Consider the following 24,119-nt stretch of genomic DNA (forward strand, 5'->3'; position numbering starts at 1 on the left):
AATCAATTTGTGAATCAAGCTGACTTCTGAAAAGTCCAGTGAATTGCTTAGGATTTGGTGTGACATGAAGTCAATATATAAATGGTAATAGAAAATTATCATGCATTTAATCTCCATGGAGCAACACATATTGGCTAGATAACATGGGAGCAATTGATGCGAGCCAAATTTCCCAATATACTTACAAGTTGTGGAGCAGGTCATGACCAATTTCACACTAGATTCTTTGCACATCACAAAAGCAGTTTCATATCCTGTTTGCTTGCAAGTATGGGGTTTGTCTCGGGAGTAGTATCAGTGATGTTCACATCTGAGGTAAAGGGGTTTTACCATTTGAATCATTTTCTGAGAAATCAAGCTGCTTCTCCACAGATTTGATAGTTGTCGATCTTTTGGACCTGAACCTGTATGGGGGAGAAACATCAAAGTTCTTCCTATTGCATGATAAGTCTCCTTTGTCATAAGGACTCGATCTGGACTTTGAATTGACAGTTGTCTCCAAATTATGTATATTTTTTCCTTCACTAGAAGAAGCATGGCTGTCCAAAAGTTTCACGCTCTTAACTCCTGAAGTACTAGTATCAGAATCAGGAGATGTTTCGGTCTTCTTTCTCACTCTACGGAATATAGACGGAGTGTTTGGGAAACTTCTAGCTGCATCTTTTAAGATGGAGTGAACATCTTGAACCGGACTTTTTCCCATTACCGAGGAAGGTGTACTGTAAACTTCAGGTGATGTCATAACAGATGAGCTACATGATTGCCGCACATTCATAGATGTGGTTATGATTGCATAATTTTCAGAAAGACAAACATCTTCAATCTGAGGTGGTGTATAATAGAGAGAACCAAGCAAAGGAGTTTCCTGGTGCATCAGTTCAGATGCACAATTTAGTTCCTCATCAGTGTTTCTACAATCTTTGACCTCATTTTCTGGATCAGATCGAGTGCAAACATCAGAGGTTGGTATATCTTTAGTGCAATGTACAGAAGGATCATGAATTCCTCTTACATTTATATTGACTAAAACTTCTAGCTTAGACTTGACATTTTGATCCTTCTCAGAAGTGTTACTACATTCTGCCAACTCTGTCCCTGGATCAGATCTAGTGCAGACATCAGGTGTGAGAGTGTTTGTGGTGAACTCTGCAGTAGGATCATGAATTCTTCGCAAAATTGAGTTGTTTATAGCTTCCTTCTTAGGCTCAACTGTTGATTGTGTAGGAGCATTGAATTCAACAGCATGATCATAATTTGTTCTCACAATAAAATTGTTTATAACTTCCATCTTAGGCTCAACCATTGACGAGTCTGACCTGCATTTTTGGTCCTCCAACCCACCTTGTCCAGCAGGCAGATCAATATCCATAGAACTAGCTGATTCAGAAAAGGCTCTGGCATTTATATCTGAACCCTCATTTGGATAGTGAAGTGATTGCCCACTATCAAGGTTTCTCACGTCGTTTGAACCATTCACAGGACCAGGTGGAAGCTTGCCAGTAGCCAAAAAGAAATCTAACTTTTTCTTTAACGAACTATGCCAGTGATTCTTTATTGAGTTATCAGTCCTGGCCACAAAGAAAATGATAAAAAAATCATGTCCTAAAATTCTAGCATGTGAAGGGGATACATTAATAAGAGCCTCACAACTGAAGGGGATACATTAATAAGAGCCTGTTGAACATGTTCGATACTGTAATATCAGTCACAAAAGATGATTGCTAGTTTCTTCTACAAATTACCATATCAAAATAATTATCTAGAGAACGGAACAACAATGACAATAATTAATAGATAATGTTTTGCAATAACAGACAACAATTTTACATCGATGACATAATAGAAGGATGAAATTATACAAATAGACTCGTTCAGCTGCCATTATAGAATTGGATTTAGCAAATTTAAGACATGGCCGAGCTGAACCAGATCAATACATCGACAAAAACAAAATTACACAATGAAGTTCAAATCCCTTAGGAAAGACATCACATTTCAACAAATCTCATAGCATTATCGAGTCTATTGACCTAAGATCATTGATGTAAAAGTGTTTCACTAGAAGAATGATATAATCACATGAGGGTATGAATCTTTATAGATTGGTATGTAACTATGCCTTCACTTTCAAACTAGTCTGCTTGGTTCATCAATGTGGCCATCTACCCCACCTTTTAAGTGCAAATAATGGATGGTTGCACTTTCTTCCTAGAAAGAGGCACTTTCCACAGCAGACAAGCTACATATGGGCATGCCAAACCAAATGGTATAGGTTATAAAGTTGAAAAAGGACTTCAGCTTGTTGGCGTTCACTTGGCTGACTGACAGTATCACATGGGGCATGTAACTTTTAATACTGTACTACATAGGTATGGGAAATGTGACTTGTTGCATGAATATGAATCCACTAATACCATGACTGTGTATACTTGCATTAATTGTAACAAATTGGAAATAAACTTGTAAGAGAATCACACTACCGCTTAGGACATAGTATAGCTTATATATGAGATGTTAGGATTGTCAACCTTTCAATACCAATTTCTACAAATGAAATACTCCATGACTGGTATTAGTAACACAAAAACCACTTAATGCATAGACAAATTACAAAGAACACAAAGGGAATTGTACAAAGAAAAAAAAAACAACATCAAGCAAAACAATCTCATCTTACATTATTAAGAAAGATTGCTTGTGTCTGGGTCATACAGAGAATTCTGTTATGTTGCCCTCAAACATATCCATTGTTATCCATCAGCTTGCCTCCACTATTTGTGACGGTCCATAATACATGCATGTGATAGTTTACCCCTCCTTTTATAGAGCACAGAACATGCATATAAAACATATCAGTAGTTACTGAGTCACTTTAAGGTCGGTTTGCTACTCTTAAATTCCAGTGTTGAGAATCACTAGGTCAGGTTGGGTCTTGGGATAAAGGGCAATCAGTTGTCAGCATTGCTATCTAAGACAGTATCAACAAAAATCAAGAATTTGGCAGGTTTAACAGGCTAATGATATCACCAAGTTGACAATACACTTGGTCAGGTTGATGAAGCAACAAAGCCACTAATTTGCTCCAACATTATAGAAATAGCCTCAAGTCATTGCTCCCGCATCCCCTGATTTAAGGGGTACACTGCCCAATCACCCTAGGTAAGCTCATTAGGGGATCTCAACACTCAAACCCCTATGTAGTTCATCTGATATCAGATTCCACAACTCCAACATACCTAAACATATAAACTTCGTAAAACTCCAAATACTGCACAACTTACAATGTCCAAATATATACATAGTTGACTGACATAAGAAGACTCAATCAAGAACAACTTGAATAGATACAACACAATCCATTGCAGAAACAAACTGACTGAGCAGACATGGGTAGGGGATTTGTGCTGCACGCAGAATTATAGTCACATATAATCACTTACTATCTGGGAGAAATTAGATATAGCTCCATTGAAAGATGAAATGAAAGAAACATAGTTTACAATGGTATGGACATCTTCAAAGGTGACTAATAGATTTTAGATGAATTGAATCAATCAGAATTGATAGTTTAGGGAATAGAAGAATAACAAAGAAGACTTTAGTGAATGTAGTAAAAACTTAGTTTAATAGTAATAATGATATAGTCTTGCATCTAATTTAGTAGAGAGAAGATCCACATGGCCGATCTCAAACAGTTGAAAATTACAATGGCAATGAATAATGATCTGGAGTCATGGAGTCATGACACAGAACAGTACTAAACAAAACATTGACCCTCCTTAAAATGGTATTTCATTAAAAACAACCATAAACTGTAAGTTGGACTATTTAAGGATTCTATTAACATTGCATGTTATGGGGAAGTTAAAATATAAAAACCTAAATTCTTTAGATATTGATGGCAATGCAATTAATGAAATTAACATTGTTCTATAACCATTAGCAGTATAGGTGAGGGTCAAATACCTTCCAGGTAAGACCTTGGCGATTTCTGCCCATTTATTTCCGTGCGCATGATGTGTGTTCATGAGAATAAGCTCCTCCTCTTCAGTCCAAGCATCTTTCTTTAGCATAGGATTTAGATGATTATGCCACCTAAATAATAGAGCTTTGTTTTCAGAAAAATAAATTGTCAAATTAAACCTTCATTTAGTAAATATATTACTGACTAAAAAACTCAGAAAAAAATTGTGAAAATTCTAGTTTTTCTGTTAAACATCCTAAAGAATACACAGGTTGGAGATAACTGGAGGTGAAGTTATAAAATGAATTCATAATTTTGTTACAACCACATAAGAACATGAAGAATAGTTTACAAATCATTCTAGAGCCCTTATAATGATAACCTATAGTGATGCCATGTGTAGATGATGGAAAATCTTAGTACAGCCTCATAAAGTTGGTTTCTGAAAATGTATTTGAACCACTCCCGGTGCATGTCACAGGGTTTAGGTTAGTGATATAGACCACCTGGTTTCAAGTTGTGACAAATGGTAGTGATAAATCTTTTGTTTAGTTAGGAAAAAACAATAGGTCAGAGACAGGATGGTCAGCCCAAGGCCTTCAACAAATACCACAGTTGAGAGATATACCCTATCTATGCACGATCAGTTTGACTCTATGAAAATAACAAGACTCTAGTGTGGGAGATAATTTTGGTAGGTGTAGAATCGAAGACAGTGAAAATGTTATTACTAGAACAAATTCTTAGGGATGCATTTTCTAAAGTTGATGATATTCATTTTTACCTCTCTCGACATTGTTTACCAATACGACCTGGAAGAGACTTTGCAATCACGGACCATTTTGTGGGTCCATACTTCTCTACAAGACTGGTAATCTTCTCATCTTCCTGAAATCACAGGAAATAAAAAATAGTCTCTTGGAACATTAAATCCTAAAGCGTTACAAAATTCAGAAATAAAGGAAGAATCAAACCTCAGTGGTCCATGGGCCTTTAATGAGTTCAGGATTGAGAACCTTTTGCCACCGATGAAGACATTGGACCTCAGTTCTATCAGGAAAAAATTCAGCTGGAAAGGCATGAAGCATGAGCTCGTATATCAGATGCATAAAGTACAGAATTGCATGTAGATGCCCTAAGTGCTATAGCTTATTATAATGGATGCCAAAGTGTTCAATACCTTTTGCAATGAGTCATAAATTCCGATATCTATTATTATTAAAGAACATCATCAACTTAATAAACGGGCCAAAGATATATATATATATATAGATAGAGAGAGAGAGAGAGAGGCTTGATAGCCTGGACGCCGGTGGGTGTTGCCCGTGGGCGCCTCTCACATTGGGTTTCTTTTGTTTTCGTATCAACTTAGTTTTGTTTGTTGTTCAGTTATTCGTTAACACAATTCATTCTATCATCATGAGTGGTTGTACAGATGATTCACTTTAATCGATTAGTGTTCGACTGGATGGAAAAAATTATTCATATTGGGGATATGTTATGAAAAACTTATGGGGAAAATCTATGTTTCAGGTGTGCAAGTTCAACCTACGGACATCAATGTTGATGATTATGCAAAGTCGGTGTATGTTTGGGAGACCCATAATGCGAAGATTATTACGTGGATCAATAATTCTGTTTCACACTCCATTGGTGCTCAGTTGACCAAGTACGAGACAACCATAAACATTTGGGATCATCTGGCAAGATTATACACGTAGTCTAACTTTGCCAAACAATATCAATTGGAAGCGGATATCCGCGCACTATGGCAGCAAGATATGGGCATCCAAGATTTTTATTCAGTCATGTCAGAACTATGGGACCAATTAGCACTCACAGAATCCTCAGAATTGCAAGCATTCCCAGCTTATGTCACTTGTAGAGAAGAACAACGTCTAGTCGAATTCTTGATGGCTTTTCGTGATGACTTTGAAGGATTGCGTAGAACAATTTTGCATCGTAGTCCTCTCCCTTCCGTTGATTCGGTAGTACATGAATTGCAAGCTGAGGAGATTCATCTTAAGTCTCAAGTTGATAAGAGGACTATTGCACCATCCACGCCATCTGTTTTTGCAGCACCACAACGGTCTATGTCGCATAATCAAAGTAGGTCGACTTCGAAGGTTTCTAATGATGAGTGTACTTATTGTAAAGAAAAAAGACATTGGAAATCTTAGTGCCTATTATTGTTGAACAAAGGTAAACTACCGCAGCAGCAAAAACAACCACCACAACAACAATCCAGGCGACCGAGGTCCGAGTGGCCCGAGTGGGTCCAGGCGCCCGGAATAGCCCGAATCTAAATTCACAAGCAGATGAGTTGGCAGACGCTGGTTTACTAGCCTATGTCAATATTCAGGTGTCCGGGAGTGGTCCAGGCACCTAGGAAAGGATAGAGGCGACTTGGATAGAGCTTCACGGAAGTGCAGCCATGTTAGCAATCCAGGCATTCGGGAGTGGTCTAGGTGCTAGAAGTTGTATAACACAGTGTCGAAGCAGGATCGGATAGGCTTTAGTGGAGGCGCACGAGGTAGTCTAGGCGCCTGGATGAACCTATAAAAGCAGCTTTGACCAGCAGCTTTAAGACATCAAAAGCTATGACTTTCATACTCACACACTGTTCTGAGAAGCTCTCTACGACACCGAAACACCGCTCCAACAACCAACACTCAAGCTACTACTCTACTTTGTTGTCGTGTTTATTGTTTAGTACTTAAATCTTTGTAACTATTCGAGTTTATAGTGAATTGCCCAACGAAAGTATTCAGCGAGTGCGGGCCTTGAAGTAAAAGTCGTCGAAGGTTTTGAATCAAGTAAAAGAAAAGTGTTAGCATTGTTTCTTTCTTTATTTCGGCTGTCTTACTCTTATGTTTTTCGAAAAAGTGAAAAATCAACGCGCGCTATTCACCCCCTAGCGCTTTTCGATCCTACAATTGGTATCAGAGTGGGGTCGTTCTGAATTGGTGCAACCACCATTCGAGTAGATTTTTTTTCGTACATTCTTTTCAATTTAGTCTGAATTGGTGCAACCACCATTCGAGTAGATTTTTTTTCGTACATTCTTTTCGATTTAGTCTGAATTGGTACAACCACCATTCGAGTAGATTTTTTTCGTACATTCTTTTCGATTTAATCTGAATTGGTGCAATCACCTCTTCGGATAAGCTTTCCGTTTCAATTTTTCTGTAAATCGCTCAAAATTGATGCAACACCACTCAAGCTGTTTTTTTTTCTCACATTTGTTATTCTTTCTCTTTAGCACTACTAATCCAAGACCTAGTCTTGTGACTTTTGTTTCTTTATTCATTCTTTTTGCAAAATTCATGGTACAAAGTGAAGGTTATAGTATCGCTCACTCTCCACTCTTTAGCGGAAATAACTTCCGAAAAGAGAATGGAGGTGTACCTAAAGAACATCGACTAGTGATTTACCCTTCGACAAGGATACACGGAGCCAATAGATGATGTAACAAAAGAACCTCTTGACGTGGAGAAGTGGAACCCAGAAATAAAGAAGGCCCAAGTTGATTCAAAGGCGCTGAACACTCTTTAATGTGGATTGACTAAAGAGGAACTCAATCAGGTTGAACTATTTGAAAACGCAAAGGGACTATGGGATAAGTTGATCGAGCTGCACGAATGCACAGGTGATGCTAAGGTAGCAAAACGTGACTTGTTATTGAATAGTTTAACATAAAAATGCATGACGCAGAAACGACGAGCCAACTTCATGCAAGGATCAACGATATCCTAAACGAACTGCATCTTATCGACCACCAATTGAAAAATAAGAACATAATCAAGTATGCCCTAAATTCATTTCCTCAAAATGCATTGTGGGCATCTATAGTAGATGCCTATAAAGTTTCAAGAAATTTGTCTAAATTGAAATTAGATGAACTATTTTGTGAGTTAGAACTTCATGAACAGGCTAACCCAAAACAAGTCAAGAAGAGTATAGCTTTTCTTGTAGAGGTGAAAACAAGAACCCGAACTAAGGCCAAGTCAGAAGATGAATCTGACTTAGAATCAGATGAAGAAGAGCAACTAGTGAACATGGTAAAAAAGATGTTCATTAGAAGAAAGAACTTTACAAAGAAAGATTTATAAAAGGTGATCAAAAGTCACATCCAATGATGCAAAGGCAAATATTACTTGCTTCAGATGCAACAAGAAAAGACATTTCAAGCATGAGTGTCCAAACTGAAAGGAAGATAAATCCAAGAAGACAAAGAAGAAGAAGGCATTACAATCCACCTGTGATGAATCTTCCTCAAAAGAGTCAGATGCAGAAGATCGAAAGCAAGCTAACTACCTCACACTAATGATAGTCGGACCTGAGTCATAAAGCAACTCAGATCAAGAAGATGAGTCCGAATTCAAATCAAGCCATGAGTCCATACTCGTTTTTAAAGGTTCCAAAGAGATAACATCTATTTTAAATGCAAAGTTCTTTAAATTAATTTTGTGATTAAATAGAAAGTTGACTAAATATGAAAAACTAGTTAAATTACTCCTTAAGGTAAATCAAGACATTAAGGAACAACTTAACCTAAACTCCTCAACTAAACAAGTTCAAAATGAAGACTCAACTCAAGTTGCAAAATTTGAGGAAGAGAACTCTGTGTTGACATGTGAAGTTAATAATTTTAAAAGACTGCCAAAATAATTCACAACAAGATCTAAAAATTTAGACTTAATACTTGGATCCCAAATAGCTATATATAACAAGTTCAGACTCGGATATAAATCCAATTCAACAAGTAAAACTTTTATTTCACTAGTTAACCAACACAAGAAACAAATCAAAGTATGAGTTCCGAAAACTTATATAACAAAGCAAGTAGGACAATATCATTTTTATATACCTAAAAATGAAATTTACTATATAAACTCAAAACATAGAATATATGATTTAGGAGAGGTTCCAAATTAGTTGGACCCTCAAGAATGTAACCTACCCACTTGGGTAAGTAGGGCTAGATAGGAATAAAATATTATGATTCTTATCCAACATAGTACCAGTGTGGGGTGAAATGATAGTACGGTAGGGAAGCTTGAACTAGAATGTCAAGTAGGGTAAGACGTACTCTTCTTGGTCTATTTAATTAAGTGGAACTAACTAAAGCTACCTCGTTGACTAGTCACATCCTAGACTAGTTAAACCAAGACTTTTCAATAAGAAAGTTAAATGTCCAATTTCTTAAAAAAACTTTATCTAGAAGTGATCGTTGCTCTGATATCCAAGAAGTCCCCTGTGCCTCGCCAGCCTGAAAGCCAATTTTTTAGATGTATATTTAACTTACTAACACAAGATCAAATAATCTACAAAATCAAGGTAAATTAACTAAATATTTCAGAAAACTATAGGAGTACCTTAGTTGAAAATTTAGACCAGGTGAGATGAATAAAGTGTAAACTTAAATTAAACTTTAACTTATTTAAACAACTTAAAACTTAATTAAACTTAATTTAAACAAAACTTAAGTTGTAGTTTAGTTTCCTATTTTTGCCTGGTGTTGTTACGGTGAGAGCAGTAAGGGTGGTGGTGTGGTATTTTTTCTTAATGGGTAGATTTATGCTCCATGTTCCATGCTAATTTCAATTCTTATGATCTGTCCTCTATTTCGTTATGCATAATTTAGGTTCCTGTTCACTGATATTCTTATATTTTTGCATGATTTTTGGACATGGAAATGTTCTTGTGTATTTGTATGTCTATGAATGTTTGGAATGTGCTAATAATGTAAGGATAATGAAATGTGTATGTCCACTTGTGGTGACAGTACGGGATGGGTACCCAGAGGTGCGGTTGGCTCAACTGATGAGGATAACTGCTTCATAGGATCAGGAGCCAGAGCATCCGATTCAACTAGCCAATCAATAGTAGGTCCTTGCTTGTGTCGTCGTCGTTTGTAAGTAATAATATCTGGTGAAGACTGTGAGCCCAGTGATGGAGCATCTTTTCCATTTTCCATGACATCTAGTGGAATAGGAGAAGGAACCACATGAGGAACCACTTGAGGTACAAAGGAAGAGGTAATATTCTCCCCCTAAGGACGAGATTGAGGAAAATAATAGGACTCGGACTCAAAAAAGGTAACATCCTTCAAGATATATCTCGTCCTAGTAATAGGATCAAAGCACTTGTAGCCTTTCTCGCAAGTGGAATACCCTATAAAAACTCCTCGTATAGAACGAGGATCAAGTTTAGAGGACTTGGGACCAAGAACATGAATAAAACAAAGAGAACCAAAAATTCGAGGTGTAAGGGAGAACAACTCTACGCCAGAATGAAGAATAGTGAGAGGACACCGGTTCCCGAGACCTTTAGATGGCAATCGATTGATGAGATAAGCAGCTGCAGGACAGCATCAGCCTAGAAATATTTGGGTAAGTGACGTTGAAATAATAGGGCACGGGCTTTCGATTCCTAACAGGTTGAAGTCCAAATATGAGATTCTGGCACGGGTCGGGATGTACGATTCCCGATTGAGAAGACCAGATGTGCGATTCCAGTAGTCGGGATGTGTGATTCCGGTAAGTCAGGATGTTTGATTCTCGAAGTTTAGATGTTTGGTTCCGGAAGGTAACTCTAAACCTGGTAGGTAGAGGTAAGAAGAGAGTGACTAAGTGAGAACGCGTCTCCGTTCGAAAGGACATTAGGTGTTGGTCCAATTTAGATCCATTTCGAAAATTAAATTGAGACCCTGACTAGATCCTGGACTCGGGGAGACAGAGTTTAATTACTATTCATTATTATTATTGTGCTAATGTTTGTCTTGATTATTGGACTAACACTTTTTGTAGGGCAATATGAGCACAAAAGGCCTCAGGTGAATAGTGTCTGAGGTGCCTTCAAGCATTTGTGGAAGACGTCTTCTGCAGGATAAAATTTAGACCTCGTCGCAGATAAGGAGCAGGTGGCTTAGGATCAGATTTCTCACAAGGCTATAGAAGGCTCGGGATAAAATTCAAGGTTATGGAAGGCACCTTCGGTGCTGTGGAAGGCGCCTTCCCAGGATAAAATTCAGACCTTGTCACATATAAGGAGCGAGTGGCTCAGGATCAGATTTCTCACAAGGCCATGGAAGGCTCGGGATAAAAATTCAAGGCTTTGGAAGGCACCTTCCATGCTCGATAAAAAGATGTTTTAACTAAAGCTTCATTATCAACTTCTATATGAGCTTCTACGAGTCCAAACAGATTTTCCGCTGCGTACTTGATTTTATAAAATGAAAAAGAAAAAGTTTTTCAAAACCACATGATTCACCCCCCTCTTATGTGCATCTCGATCCAACATAAAACACTTAGTTAATGATTAAATAATAAAATTTCCTACTTTTTTTAAGGAAACTAAGTGGATATTAGACGGTGGTTGCTCCAGACACGTGATTGGGAATCACACCAAATTCACTAAACTAACACTCAAAAGCTTAGGAACGGTTGTCTTAGGAAACAACGACAAACTTAAGATAATTAAAATAGGTAATATTGAACTCGAATCTAATTTCATTATTCGAAAAGTATTACTTGTTGAAAATTTTAAGTTCAATTTACTTAGCATTAGTCAATTGTGTGATTCTGGCCATAAGGCTAAGTTCCTATCATGTGAATATTTAAGTAAGCACACAAACAACCCTAGAATAAAGCTTAAGGGATTTAGACAAAACAATATCTATGCAATTAACCAAGCTAGCTTCTCACTTAAGTTTCACTTGATACAAAAAGAGGAAACCTAGATATGGAATAGAAGATTGTCTCACACTCACTTTAGAAATATCACTAAATTGAATGACTTAGAGGATTACCAAAATTACCTAACTTAAAATTAGCAATCTATAATGCTTGTCAATAAGGAAAACAATTTAAATCAACTCACAAACCAATTAAGGAAGCTCAAACCAACTCAATACTTGAACTATTACACTTAGACTTATTTGACTCAATGGAATAAAATCAATTAATGGAAGTCTATATTGCTTAGTAATAATTGATTATTATGCAAGACTTATTTGGGTAAAATTCTTAAGAAACAAAGATGAAGCATTTGAAATCTTTAGTAATTTTTGTAAACAAACAGAAAATGAAAAAGATTTAAAATTTAAAAGAATTAGGAATGATAATGGTGGAGAATTTAAAAACCATAGGTTTGATAAATTTTACCTAGAAAATGAGTACCATTATAAATTCCTATGTCTTAAAACATCTCAACAAAATGAAATAATGGAAAGAAAAATAGAACCCTTCAAGAAACCACTAGGACAATATTTAATGACTATCAACTAGCCAAGTACTTTTGGGCTGAAGATGTTAGCACAACATACTATGTCTAAAACAGAACAACAATAAATAAAAATTATAATAAAACCTCTTATGAAATTTATTATAATAAAATACCTAATATTATATATTTTGAAGTATTTAAATGTTTAGTACAACAACAACAAAGCCTCATCCTGCTAGGTAGAGTCGGCTATATGGATCATTTTACGCCATTGAGCTCTATCTCCTACTATATCTTCATCTATACTTAAATAAATTTTATCTTGCTTTATTATTGTTAACCAAGTCTTTTTTTATTTTCCTCTTCCTCATTTGATATGCATGTTTGTCATAGTTTCACATCACTTAACTGGAGCATTTATTGGTTGTCTAAGTACATACTCATACCATCTTAAACGTGTCTAGTTTTCCCTCAATAGATGCAACTTCGATTTTCTCTCTAATGCTCTTATTTCTTATTCTGTCCATCCTCATATGTCCACACATCCACCTTAACCTCCTCATCTCTGCAACTCTCATTTTCTGCTCATGTGTTCGAGTTATAATCCAACGTTCAACTTCATATAACATAGCAGGTCTAATTGCGATTTTGTAGAACTTTCCTTAAAGTTTTAGAGGTACTTTATGATCACATAAAACACCCAACTTCTTGGACCATCACTTGTCAGTTGTTGAGTAGAAAACAACATTGTGTTGCTTTATCTACTACTGAGGTAGAATATATAACAATAGATGAATGTGTAGCACAATTATTATAGATGATGCACACACTAAAAGAATTTAACTTGGAATATAAAAATGTAAAAATCTTGATTGATAATATTAGCTCAATTAACTTAACCAAAAATTCAGTGCATCATTCAAGAACAAAATATATTGAAATTAAACACCATTTTGTTAGGGACATTGAGCTTAACTATGTTGAGTCCAAATCAAATTTGGCTGACATCTTTACTAAACCACTCTCAAAATATGAATTCAGTAATTACCAAGACAATTAGGAATATGCACTATAAACTAGGGCTTGTTCTATTTTTATCAATATCATTGTTGAAAACTTATGTTTTAAAAAAAAACTATATTTTTCAAAACTTATGTTTTTCAAAACTTGTGATTGTCAAAGCCTATTTTTATTAAGTTATGTTTTCAAACTTAAGTTTCTTATGGACTTAGCCTAGATTTCCCCCTATAAAGCATGAACCTATAGTTCTAAGTAGCCAGTATCTCAGAAGCACATTAGGTTTACCTTCATTGTGTATTGAAAATACTTAAAATGGTGTGAGATGGTTAGAATATTGCCTAGACTTCATATGCTTATATCAGTGCATCAACATAAGTGTGAGCGAAAAATATCACTTTAAATTGATCAAGTTCAGTAATCCCTCATAGTAACCAACTACCTGGATAATTTTACTTAACTTGATTAATCAAGTGAACACTGTGGATGCAATCAACCTAAGTTTGATCAGGTATGATCATGGTCTTTATGTGTGTGTCAAAGAGTTTAAGTTAGGTTTTATATGTGTTTAATATGTGTATTTGAGTCGTGCTAGATGTGGTAAACCACACATGAAAAACTTGATGCGGCCAAGCTTTGGTAAGACTCATCCTATGGCTCAGGTCCTTAAGATCGGTGAAGGATGATACATCCGAGGGACTGACGGACAAGGAGCAAAGGAGTGGGCCGAGGGAAGCAAACTTCAAAGCAACGTAAAGGATGACACGGAGAGGAGCCGCGGGCTCAAGTGCATCTGAGGGACGAAGGCTTAGGAAGAGGGTTTTAAGGGCAACTCCAGATAGGATGAGTGTAAGCGATTGTAAAGGACCAGTCGACTGATGTGTATGTTAGTTAATTGGTCTAGGATCACGAAGGCATAGAATGGTTTTGTGTCCAACGGTTGTGAAGACTAGTCGACTGATGAATAGAATTGTGGATTCTGTGGAGTGTCGTTAGCTGTGTCCAACGGACACTAGTCGACTGATGAATGGGTACAAGAAATGAGTTGTCTTGTGATCAACTCTTTCCTCTCTATTTATAGGAAAGTTGGGGTATGAAGGAGATTACTGATTCTTATTGAATACTTCTAAGTGTTTGCCCTCAAGCTTCCAAGCCTATTCTCTTCCTCCTAAACCTAAGTCTCTATCTTGTAAAGAGGAAGAGAGCTTTATGAGAGGTTCTACTCCACCAAGGAGTAAGCTTTAGCCGGAGTTTGCTGGGGAATTATCAGAGATCGTCCACCTTACAGACACGCCGTGGAATAGGAGCTTTATCTCTGAACCGCGTAAATGAACGTGTAGTGTGGTTTGATTTCTTGTCTTTGTAGTCTTTAGATTAACTTCCTTTATATTGTTTGTATTTCCACTACACAACTAACCTTATAGGAAGTTAACGATTTGGGGTAAACGACTATTCAACCCTCTAGGCCACGATCTCCAACAAGTGGTATCAGAGCGAGGTCTCCCTTCAACAGACTAATCACCAAGAAGAGCATCATCATCAAAATAACCAGTTCAAGCATTCATCCACCCAAATTCGAAGGAGATTTCTCTTAGTGGAAGAAGAGAATAGAGGTATTCTTTGAAACAGACTTTGATATAATGCTAATCATGGAAAATATTTTTGAGATGCCTAGGAATGAAAACAATACAATAATTGACAAATCAAGATGAAGCAAGAAGCAAAGGGAAGAACATTTAGCAAACTCAAGGGCAATATATCATTTACTAAATGTGCTTCCCTAACAAAAAGTAACTTAGAGTCTCGGATTGGAAACTACACAAGTGCCAAGGACTTGTGGGAAAAGCTAGTAGAGCTTCATGAAGGGACATTGGAAGCAAAATTGGCAAGAAGAGACCTTCTCCGAACTCAACTCAACAATGTCAAACTTGAAAAAGGAGAAAATGTATCCATACTTCATTCTAAAATTAAGGAAATTTTAAATAGATTAATAAGTGTAGGTGGGAAACTCTCCAACCGAGATGTGATGATGAAAGCCATCAAGGATTTCCCAAGAACCACCACTTGGATGTCAATTGTAGACTCATTCTACATTTCAAAGGATCTAGAGTAGTGTACTCTAGATAAGTTCTTCTCAACCATGGAGTTTCAAGAGACTCGAATTGAAGGTTTAAATGGAGAAACTCATAGATCAAGGGGAGTAGCACTTGTAGCCAACAAGGAGAAAGGGAAGAAGAAGAAGTCACTATCTCCACCATCCTCTGATTCCGAGGAGTCAAGTATCTCAATAGATAGTGATCAAGAGGTATACATGGTAAGGAGGATGAGAAAAGCATTTAAGAATTTTAATTCTAACAAATTACATGCTAGGAGAATTTCAAGGGGCAAGAGTAAAACAAGGAGGACCATATATTACAATTCCCCAGAAGAAGGGCACATGAGGGATCAAGGTCCCCTCTTGAAAAAGAAGGAAGGAAAGAAGGAAAAAGAAAAGAATAAGACAAAAGAAAAAGGGAAGTAGGCCCAAAACCTAAAAGCAACATGGGATGATCCTCTCTCATCGGAAGAAGAAGAAGAAGAAGAACACCACATATCCCATTTTGCTCTAATAGGAGTTGATGACATTGCCTCCACTTCATCGGAAAATGAAGAAGAAAAGAGCTCAAGTGAAAAAGAAGGTAGCTCAAGCGATGGGGGAGGACAAACTTCCGATTCGGACTTCTGGGTAAGTGGGGTATATAAACTTCCCACTCATGCTTTAGTTAAAATTATTTCAAGTACAAATAAAGATTTGTTTAAGTCTAAAAAGAAAAATAAATCCTTGAAAAATGAGATTAATATTCTAGAGGAAAAATTAAAATCCATGTCCTCTAAGGTAAATGATTCCTCTAGTATGCATGCTTCTTCTAGTTTAAATGTTTCATGTTTAGAAGAAGAAAATAAGGAACTAAGGGAAAAGATAGAATACCTTAGTAAAGCTCTTGAGCCAATACCTTAAATATGATTATAGGGAGCCAAAGAGCAAGCTTTAACAAAAAAGGGTTAGAATACCAGGAATCCAACAATGTGGAATCCTACCATTGTCTAATTGCTAAGGGCAATCAAAAATAAAGAAGGTAGATAGAAAATGGATCCCCAAGGAATATTTGGTTAATCCAATTAGAAAGAACTTCTATTAGATGCCAAAGTAAATCCTCAAGGGTTATAGAATTTTGGGATAGTCAGCCATAGAAGACTTAATTCAAAATTCTTATATAAATGGTTGATTTGAGACAAAAGGGGAAAGCTAAGACCATTGCCTTCACTATATCTCACAACACACTATAAGCATGACTTGCTTTACATATTTCTAGACATGGATGTGAGATGATAAGATGATCCTCATAATTCACTTATGCTTATGGCACCTTGATGAATTATAAGATGTATCAAATTTTAGTGATCAATGACCAACTATGGGAAAAGAAAATATTTAATTAATAGACATCTTGCTCATAGATCATAATTGAGCATTTTAAATGTTTTGAAAACAATTCTATGTTTTGTAAAATGAGGGGTTATCCTTTTAAAACATAAGAATTCAAAATAAGTGTTCAATGTTGATAAAACATTGAATGATTTTAAGGTTTTGAGTTTTTGTCAAAACTTGAAAAATACATTGACTTTTTATGAAAAATATATTTTCCCCTATTAGATGAACTTAAAAGATATGTGTTTTCAAAATTTCATAATTTTCTGGAATTTTTTTATACATTTCTGAAGTTGCCTTTAGAAATCAAATTTTTGGATTGGCTTTGTGCCAATCGACTACATCAGAGGTCGGTCGGTTGGTGTTTTTTCCAGCAACTTTGAATTCTTTCATAAATTGATTTTTGGCAAATTTAGGTCAAAATTGATACCACATTGTGCTTGCGACTTAAGTGTGATCTTTTTGTTGATGTTAAAGGGGGAGAAATGGTAAGGTTTAAAGTTAGAACCTTGTAATTCTCTATATTTGTATGAGAAACTTGAAAATTGAGTATAAGTTAAGGGGGAGCTTGGTTTTATGCTTCATGTTTACACTATGCTTGTAATTTTCAAATTGTTATTTATGCCTAACTTAAACATATTGCCACACAACCAAAAAAGGAGAGATTGTGGGTGCAATCAACCTAAGTTTGCCTATGGCTTGGGTCCTTGAGATCGGTGAAGGATGGTGCATCCGAGGGACAATCAGACGAGAAGCAAAGGAGTGGGCCGAGGGAAGCGGACTTCAAGGCAACGTGAAGGATGGCACGGAGATGAGCTGCGAGCTCAAGTGCATATGAGGGACGAAGGCTGAGGAAGAGGGTTTCAAGGGAAACTCCGAAGAGAATGAGTGTGAGTGATTATAAGGGACCAATCAACTGATATGAATGCCAGTCGACTGGTCCATGATGATCACGAAGGCACAGAATAGTTATGTGCCTAACGGTTGTAGACCAGTCAACTGATGGAGATGCACTGGTAAAGAGTCGTTGAACAGAATTACAGATTCTGTGGAGTGTCGTTGGCTATGTCCGACGGTCGTACTAATCGACTGATGAATGAACCAGTCAACTGGTGCAGGAAATGAGTTATCTTGTGATCAACTCTTTCCTCTCTATTTATATGAAGCTTGGGGCATGAAGGAGATTGCTGATTTTTATTAAATACTCCTAAGTTTTTTCCCTCGAGCTTCTAAGCTTATTCTCTTCCTTCTAAACCTAAGTCTCCATCTTGTAAAGAGGAAGAGAGTTTTGTGAGAGGTTCTACTTCAACGAGGAGTAAGCTTTAGCCAGAGTTTGTCGGGGAATCATCCACCTTACGGACACGCCGTGGAGTAGGAGTTTTATCACCGAACCACGTAAACGACCGTGTAGTGTAGTTTGATTTCTTGTCTTTGTAGTCTCTAGATTAACTTCCTTTATATTGTTTGTATTTCCGCTACGCAACCAACCTTGTAGGAAGTTAATGATTCGGGATAAACGTCTATTCAACCCCCTTCTAGCCAGACCATGATCTCCAACAAATACTACTATCTTTTAAGTAGCTAGCTAGTAACTAACGGTTGAACATTTATCTAAGGATGAATTCTTATATGATTCACTTTTAAAGTAAAGATTTTCAAAAACAAAAAATGTCAAGTTAAGGAGAGGATCTTTTGGAATAGTTTTGAAAACTATTTGAACACTCACTTCACTTTTAAAAATTACATGTTTCAAAATAAAATTGTTTAATCTATAATTTTGAAGAATCCCTCTACTAACAAATAGATTATCTCAAAAAAAAAAAAAATACCTACACTAAAGTTGCTATTCATTTTTTCTATGCATACTTTTTGTTGAATGTCAAAGGGGGAGGGTAAAATCAAAACCCAAAATTAACAATAAGCAAAATCAAAACCCAAAATTAACAATGTCTAAGAGAACAAAAATCATGCTTAATATTTTGCTCTTGGCATAATCATGTTGTTATTTTTCTTGTATATTTTCTTACTTTAACCCAGGCTGTCATTATATTAAAAGGGAGGAGATTGTTGGTGCAGCCAACACTAATAGTCAAACTTGAGTTTTGATGAATGACAAATGGTTTAAAGTTAGATGTTGTGTGTTCTAATTGAATTACCAAGTGTGCAAGATTGAAAGACTTGATAGGACCTCACACCAGGCTGAAGTCAAGTTAGGTGAGGACCTGATAATTGGTAGGAAACCAGATAGGTTGATATCTTGCAAGAAGTTTAGTTGGATGTGTGGGACCTGACAACTAGCTGAAATCCAGATGGGGCATCTGGCAGAAAAATCTGGTGGATCAAGAGATCAGAGTCAAGTGATAAATTGAGGTAAACAACTGGAGGAGAGATCCCTTAAGGATGAGTCCCAATGAGACTATAGGTGTTGTTCCAACTTAAATCTATTTTAGAAGTCTAAGTTGAGACCAAGACTAGATCAAAGTCTTAGTAAGACGGGATCTAACTCATAAATATTATTATATTTCATACTATTGTCTGTTATGATAACTATGTAGGAAATCAAAATTTGAGTTACAACATTCCAAACATCCTGAAGGGATCTAGACGCCCGGAGGTCCGAACACCGAGAGGTCCGGGTGCCCGGCCTATGTCATTATTCAGGAGCCCGGGAGTGGTCCAAGCGCTCGGGAAGGGATAGGGGCAACTTGGATAGAACTTCGCTGAAGTGCAGCCACGTCAGCAATTTAGACGTCCGGGAGTGGTCCAGGCTTAGGAGTTGGATAACTCAGTGTCAAAGTAGGATCAAATAGCCTTCAAAAGCGCCCGGGGTGGTCCAGGCGCCTAGATAAACCTATAAAAGCAGCTTCAAGACATCAATTGCTATGACTTTCGTACTCATGCGCGGTTCCGAGAAGCTCTCTACGACATCGAAACGTTGCTTCAACAACCAACGCTTAAGCTACTACTCTACTTTGTTGTCGATAAAATTTGTTTATTGTTTAGTACTTAAATCTTTGTAACTATTCAAGTTTATAGTGAACTGCCTAACGAAAGCATTCAGTGAGTGCGGGCCTTGAAGTAGAAGTTGTTAAAAGCTTTGTACCAAATAAAAGAAAAGTGTTAGCATTATTTCTTTCTTTACTTCTACTATCTTACTCTTGTGTTTTCCGAAAAAGTGAAAAAGTGACACACGCTATTCAACCCCCCTAATGCTTTTCGACCTTACAACTTCATCATGGATCAAAATCTCCACTTAACTCGAATATCCTACTATCTATTTTTTTTGCCATTCTTAGGTTCATTCTTAGACAATTCCCCCATCACCAGACAATGGATGACTTAATTCTACACCATTTTCTACTTTCATTATTTGTGACATTGTTTTTTGATGCATGAAGCCACATCTAATTTCAAGTGTTATTGTTTTCATTCAATAAAATGAATGTTGATTTGATGATAACACAACAGGATACAACTACATTCTTCTGTGTGCCTTATGATAGTAGTAATAGCTCTCCATGAATAATAATATGTTTGTGACAATAGTGATAATATTTCTCAATTTGAATAGATCAATCATATTGTGTTGATTCTTTTGAGTTATATAAATTGTAATACCTGATGATTTCTTTGTTGGTATCATTTTGGGCACAAGTGGTACGTTCCAAAATGATAAGACTGTCTACATCTATAGTACCTTAAATTGCAATTAATCTAACGACTAGGAGAAGGAAATTCCATGAAACTTGTATGAATTGACTCTTTATTGTAGCATAATGAACTTTATTAGTTTCAGCAATTTCGAAGTGATAAATCCAAATTTTTAAAATTTTTGACTTATCAACAAAAATAGTAGTCAAAATTTTGATTAACCATAAATGCCACATATAATTCTTAATATGACTATTATAGACCCTAAAATCCTAACATTCAAAACTATAATCTGATCCCATGGAGCCATCATTGTTCTTAGGAAGCAACCTTTAAAAATTTACTAAAGAGTATTCATGTCTACAACCTTAATATTGTTGGCAATACCCTCCATTATGATTTGAAAGTCTAATCTAAGACCAGTTGAGTCACAAGAGCTACCTTAATGAAGAATGGTCACTTCATTCTATTAGAAATCTGAGTTCCTAGTCTCATAAATATGTTAGGAGGGTGAGTGATAATGATGCCCTAGGTGTCCTATGGCAAAAATTTTATCAAATTATGAATTTTGAGTTGAAATTAATGCCTTATTACTTATGGACCTCGAATCATCATCAAATAGATGCATCTACAATTTGATTAAATCACGAACAGATATCTCATTTAACAAGACATAATAAGTTACTTCATAACAATTGGAAGTCATCAGCTTGAGTCGTCCACATGTTGTCAACCCTTTCAGTCATGCATGGAGGACATAGAATATTGACAAGTGAGTTCTCCGTGGATGTTCATGGTCTCTGCATTAAAAGATAGAGCCATGACAAGTGCCATCAACTCATGACTATTAAGAAGGAAAATGACACGAAATTCTATACCATTATGAGGCTTCCAAAAACAAATGACAGGCTCATAATGACACAAGACAAAACTTTTTAGCTCAACTGTCTAGACAAGACCAACCTAATTAAGAATGGGTTTAGAATGCATTTATCAACAAATAACATGACAGTTAGCACACCTATATGGACTTTTCTAAATTAAGTCTACTCAATACTGTATTGGCTTGGACACCAAAGAAATCTTGCAGATAAAACACCATAACTTCTGCAAGATACCACTTGACTGGTTGAAACCCATCTTAGTCCAGATGAGCTTCCAATTAAGACCTAAATTGGTTCCTGAATCCCAGTCTGTCAGAAGAGCAAATCTTAACCAATACAATTATAATTCCCACCAAAAATTTTGCAAACATCCTTCCTGATCTTGAGTTTCTTTCTGATTTTGTTGTCTTGCAAAAAAAGTTAATTTCATGCGTCCAAGAAATTACTAAACTTTCTTTCATGCAATGGAAGTTTACACGTGATAACTATATTAATGTATGACCTGAACAATTAGCAAGTGATCAACATACCTATTTTCTTCCAACATCTTCCTTTGTAAGCTTCAACAGCTTTCCTCAATGTCTCATCCTATTCACAAACAATAGTTGTTACCGAAACTAGAAAGATGAAGTTATGAGAAAGCATTGTTTTGAATGTCTCTGAAATTAATGGTAATAAAAAGACACTAAGCTTCAATTTCAAATATCTACCCACAACATGATGGAGAAGATGCAAAATCAAGCACCACAGTCATGTGCATCTCATTAAATCTCCTATCAGTTTGAGATTTCTTTCAGTTTTGGTGGTTCCACTTTGTTGGAAGATTTATAAAGTCATTAGCAATGCCTTGGTCCTTGATTGCTTTGTCATATCAATCAACAAAAATGAGTGAGCAATCTAGCACACTCATATGTTTTTTTCACAAACACAAAAAAAATGTGCATCTCTCACATTTAAGTAAGCCCTCTGCCTATGACATATTAGGAGCTTAGGGCCTTGAAGTCCAAGCATTGTTATAACCAAGGGTCCTAAATTAGTCTAATTAAAAAATATGTTGATAATTTTTTAAAACTAGAGTATTGAACTTAAACTCGGGAAAATGATCAGACACTTGCCTCATGTAATGTCCAGCCACCCTTTGCTCGCCTTATAGGGCCACTAGTCCTCCTGGATGAAGGAATTCTAGAATATAAGATAAAGAAATAAGTAAAATAAACAATTTCAATGTGATCAAGTGCAATTAGTGTGATATCAGCACAATATCCTTGGCTACTGGGTAAGTGGCTATCTGGATCTTCATTTTCTACACCCATTCCTGATACCAAACTGTAGTAAATTCAACTATATCTGGATTGTAACACAAAAATATCGGTAATTTTCCTACAATCAGCCTTTCATTCACAGACTGTGTGCAACAGGACTGCAATAGACGATGCACGCAATGGAAGAGCACCTATCTAGAATAGCCGAATCTTCCATTAGGATTCCTATAACCTCTATCAAGGTCATATGAGTCCCAAGTCTCAGCATGCAGTGTATAAATCACTGAATTAGCATGCATAGTTATTGAATTGATATAGGTAGTATGACAATGTAGAGAAAACCTAGCACAAGGTAGTTTGGATGATACTATGTTCAAGAAGCATGACTAAGCTAAGGATCAATATCTGGAGCAATTCTCATCAATCAAACTTTCATATTACATAGACTTGAAACTGCAATTTCATATTCAACTATGCAGGCCCTATTAAAATAAATATTTGAATTTTATTCTTTTAAACGGAAGTGAAAAACAATTAGAATGATGATTAATTGACATATAGTCTTGACTAGATTCCTATATGCACAGGACAAAGCCTCCAGTAAAAAACGCACCGTACAGTTCTCTTTAATTTTCTTTCCATTTTTTATATAGTAAGGAGACTTTTCATTTTCATTAGCTCATCCAGCACTAATAAGCATAAATGATCAGTACGAAGTTACTAATGCACAGAATATAGATAAGCGTGCATCGAACTGCATTATGCTAAGCACCCAAATTCAAAATAAACAAAAGAGCAGCACCTCCGTGACGCAGAAGTCTTCAGTGGGCTAGAAATAGCAGGCGAAACCCTCAACAAGCCGCAACTTCCATCCGAGAGGGACGAGCTCGAGGCGCCAGCCAATTGCCTGTTCTCCACACAACTATGTTCCACTTTCATCGAGACAACCAAACCCCAAAAGGGCCCCCTAAAACCGTAACAAAGTCGATCAACACCTCGACGGTGGCCCTGGCAACAGAATCCCCAACCGGAAGCAGCAAGTGGATTCCTCAATCCAAATCCATCGTCAACCGACTCAGAGAATAGGGATTCGTAAAAATTCGAAAAGAACAAGACCGAGAAGAGTCTTCAGACTCCATGGAAGGGATCGAACCATGGTGCTTCGAATGGAAATCCACACGGATCTCCCTAAATCAATAATTAAAAAAAGGCGAAGGGATCGGGAAGGATCGAGGAATTGAGTCACTGCCCGGAGAAGAGCAGCGGCGGAGGAGGCACGGGAGGCGCTTGATTCCGAGGACGGAAGGGAGGAAGCTCGCGGGAGCCTTTTCCCGAGCCGCGAAGGATTTCGAAAGATAACTTCGCCCGTTGAAGCAAAAGGGCAGGACGACAGCGAGAAGAGGAAGAGTTAGCAAAAATATAATAAAATAAGGGTGAATGCGTAAAGTAGCCACGGCGAAGTCACGGAGCCGTTACATATCGGCGTCGGAAATGGGAGGGTGAGGATCCGTAGTAACAGTCGTTAACGGGCGGTGTCGTTACCGTTGGGGTCCTGTAAAGTTTGAACCTCAAACGGCATACTTTTTTATCTATGGGCAATCGTGGGCCGTCTGATCCTTCGCAAGGTAGCATCGGACCGTTAA

The 24,119-nt window shown here is 36.8% G+C and overlaps 1 protein-coding gene across 2 annotated transcripts; it reads right to left on the reverse strand.

Annotated features, from left to right (window-relative positions):
* Positions 1–20: 20 nt before the first annotated feature.
* On the reverse strand, positions 21–23,867 carry LOC121970159 (transcription factor MYB3R-5-like). 2 transcript variants are annotated; one of them, XM_042520672.1, is made up of 7 exons: positions 23,279–23,867; positions 22,330–22,381; positions 21,745–21,802; positions 4,939–5,033; positions 4,749–4,852; positions 3,967–4,095; positions 21–1,568 (listed from the first exon to the last, which is right to left on the reverse strand). In XM_042520672.1, exons 1-7 carry the CDS (start codon positions 23,413–23,415, stop codon positions 305–307), a joined length of 1,839 nt encoding a protein of 612 aa, XP_042376606.1. In that variant the 5' UTR covers positions 23,416–23,867; the 3' UTR covers positions 21–304. The 2 variants fall into 2 exon arrangements, with proteins under 2 accessions (XP_042376606.1, XP_042376605.1); XM_042520671.1 differs by having other exon boundaries at positions 22,330–22,396.
* Between the last annotated feature and the right edge of the window lie 252 nt (positions 23,868–24,119).

This window comes from Zingiber officinale, chromosome 4A (assembly GCF_018446385.1).
Source record: "Zingiber officinale cultivar Zhangliang chromosome 4A, Zo_v1.1, whole genome shotgun sequence".
NCBI classification, from domain to species: domain Eukaryota; kingdom Viridiplantae; phylum Streptophyta; class Magnoliopsida; order Zingiberales; family Zingiberaceae; genus Zingiber; species Zingiber officinale.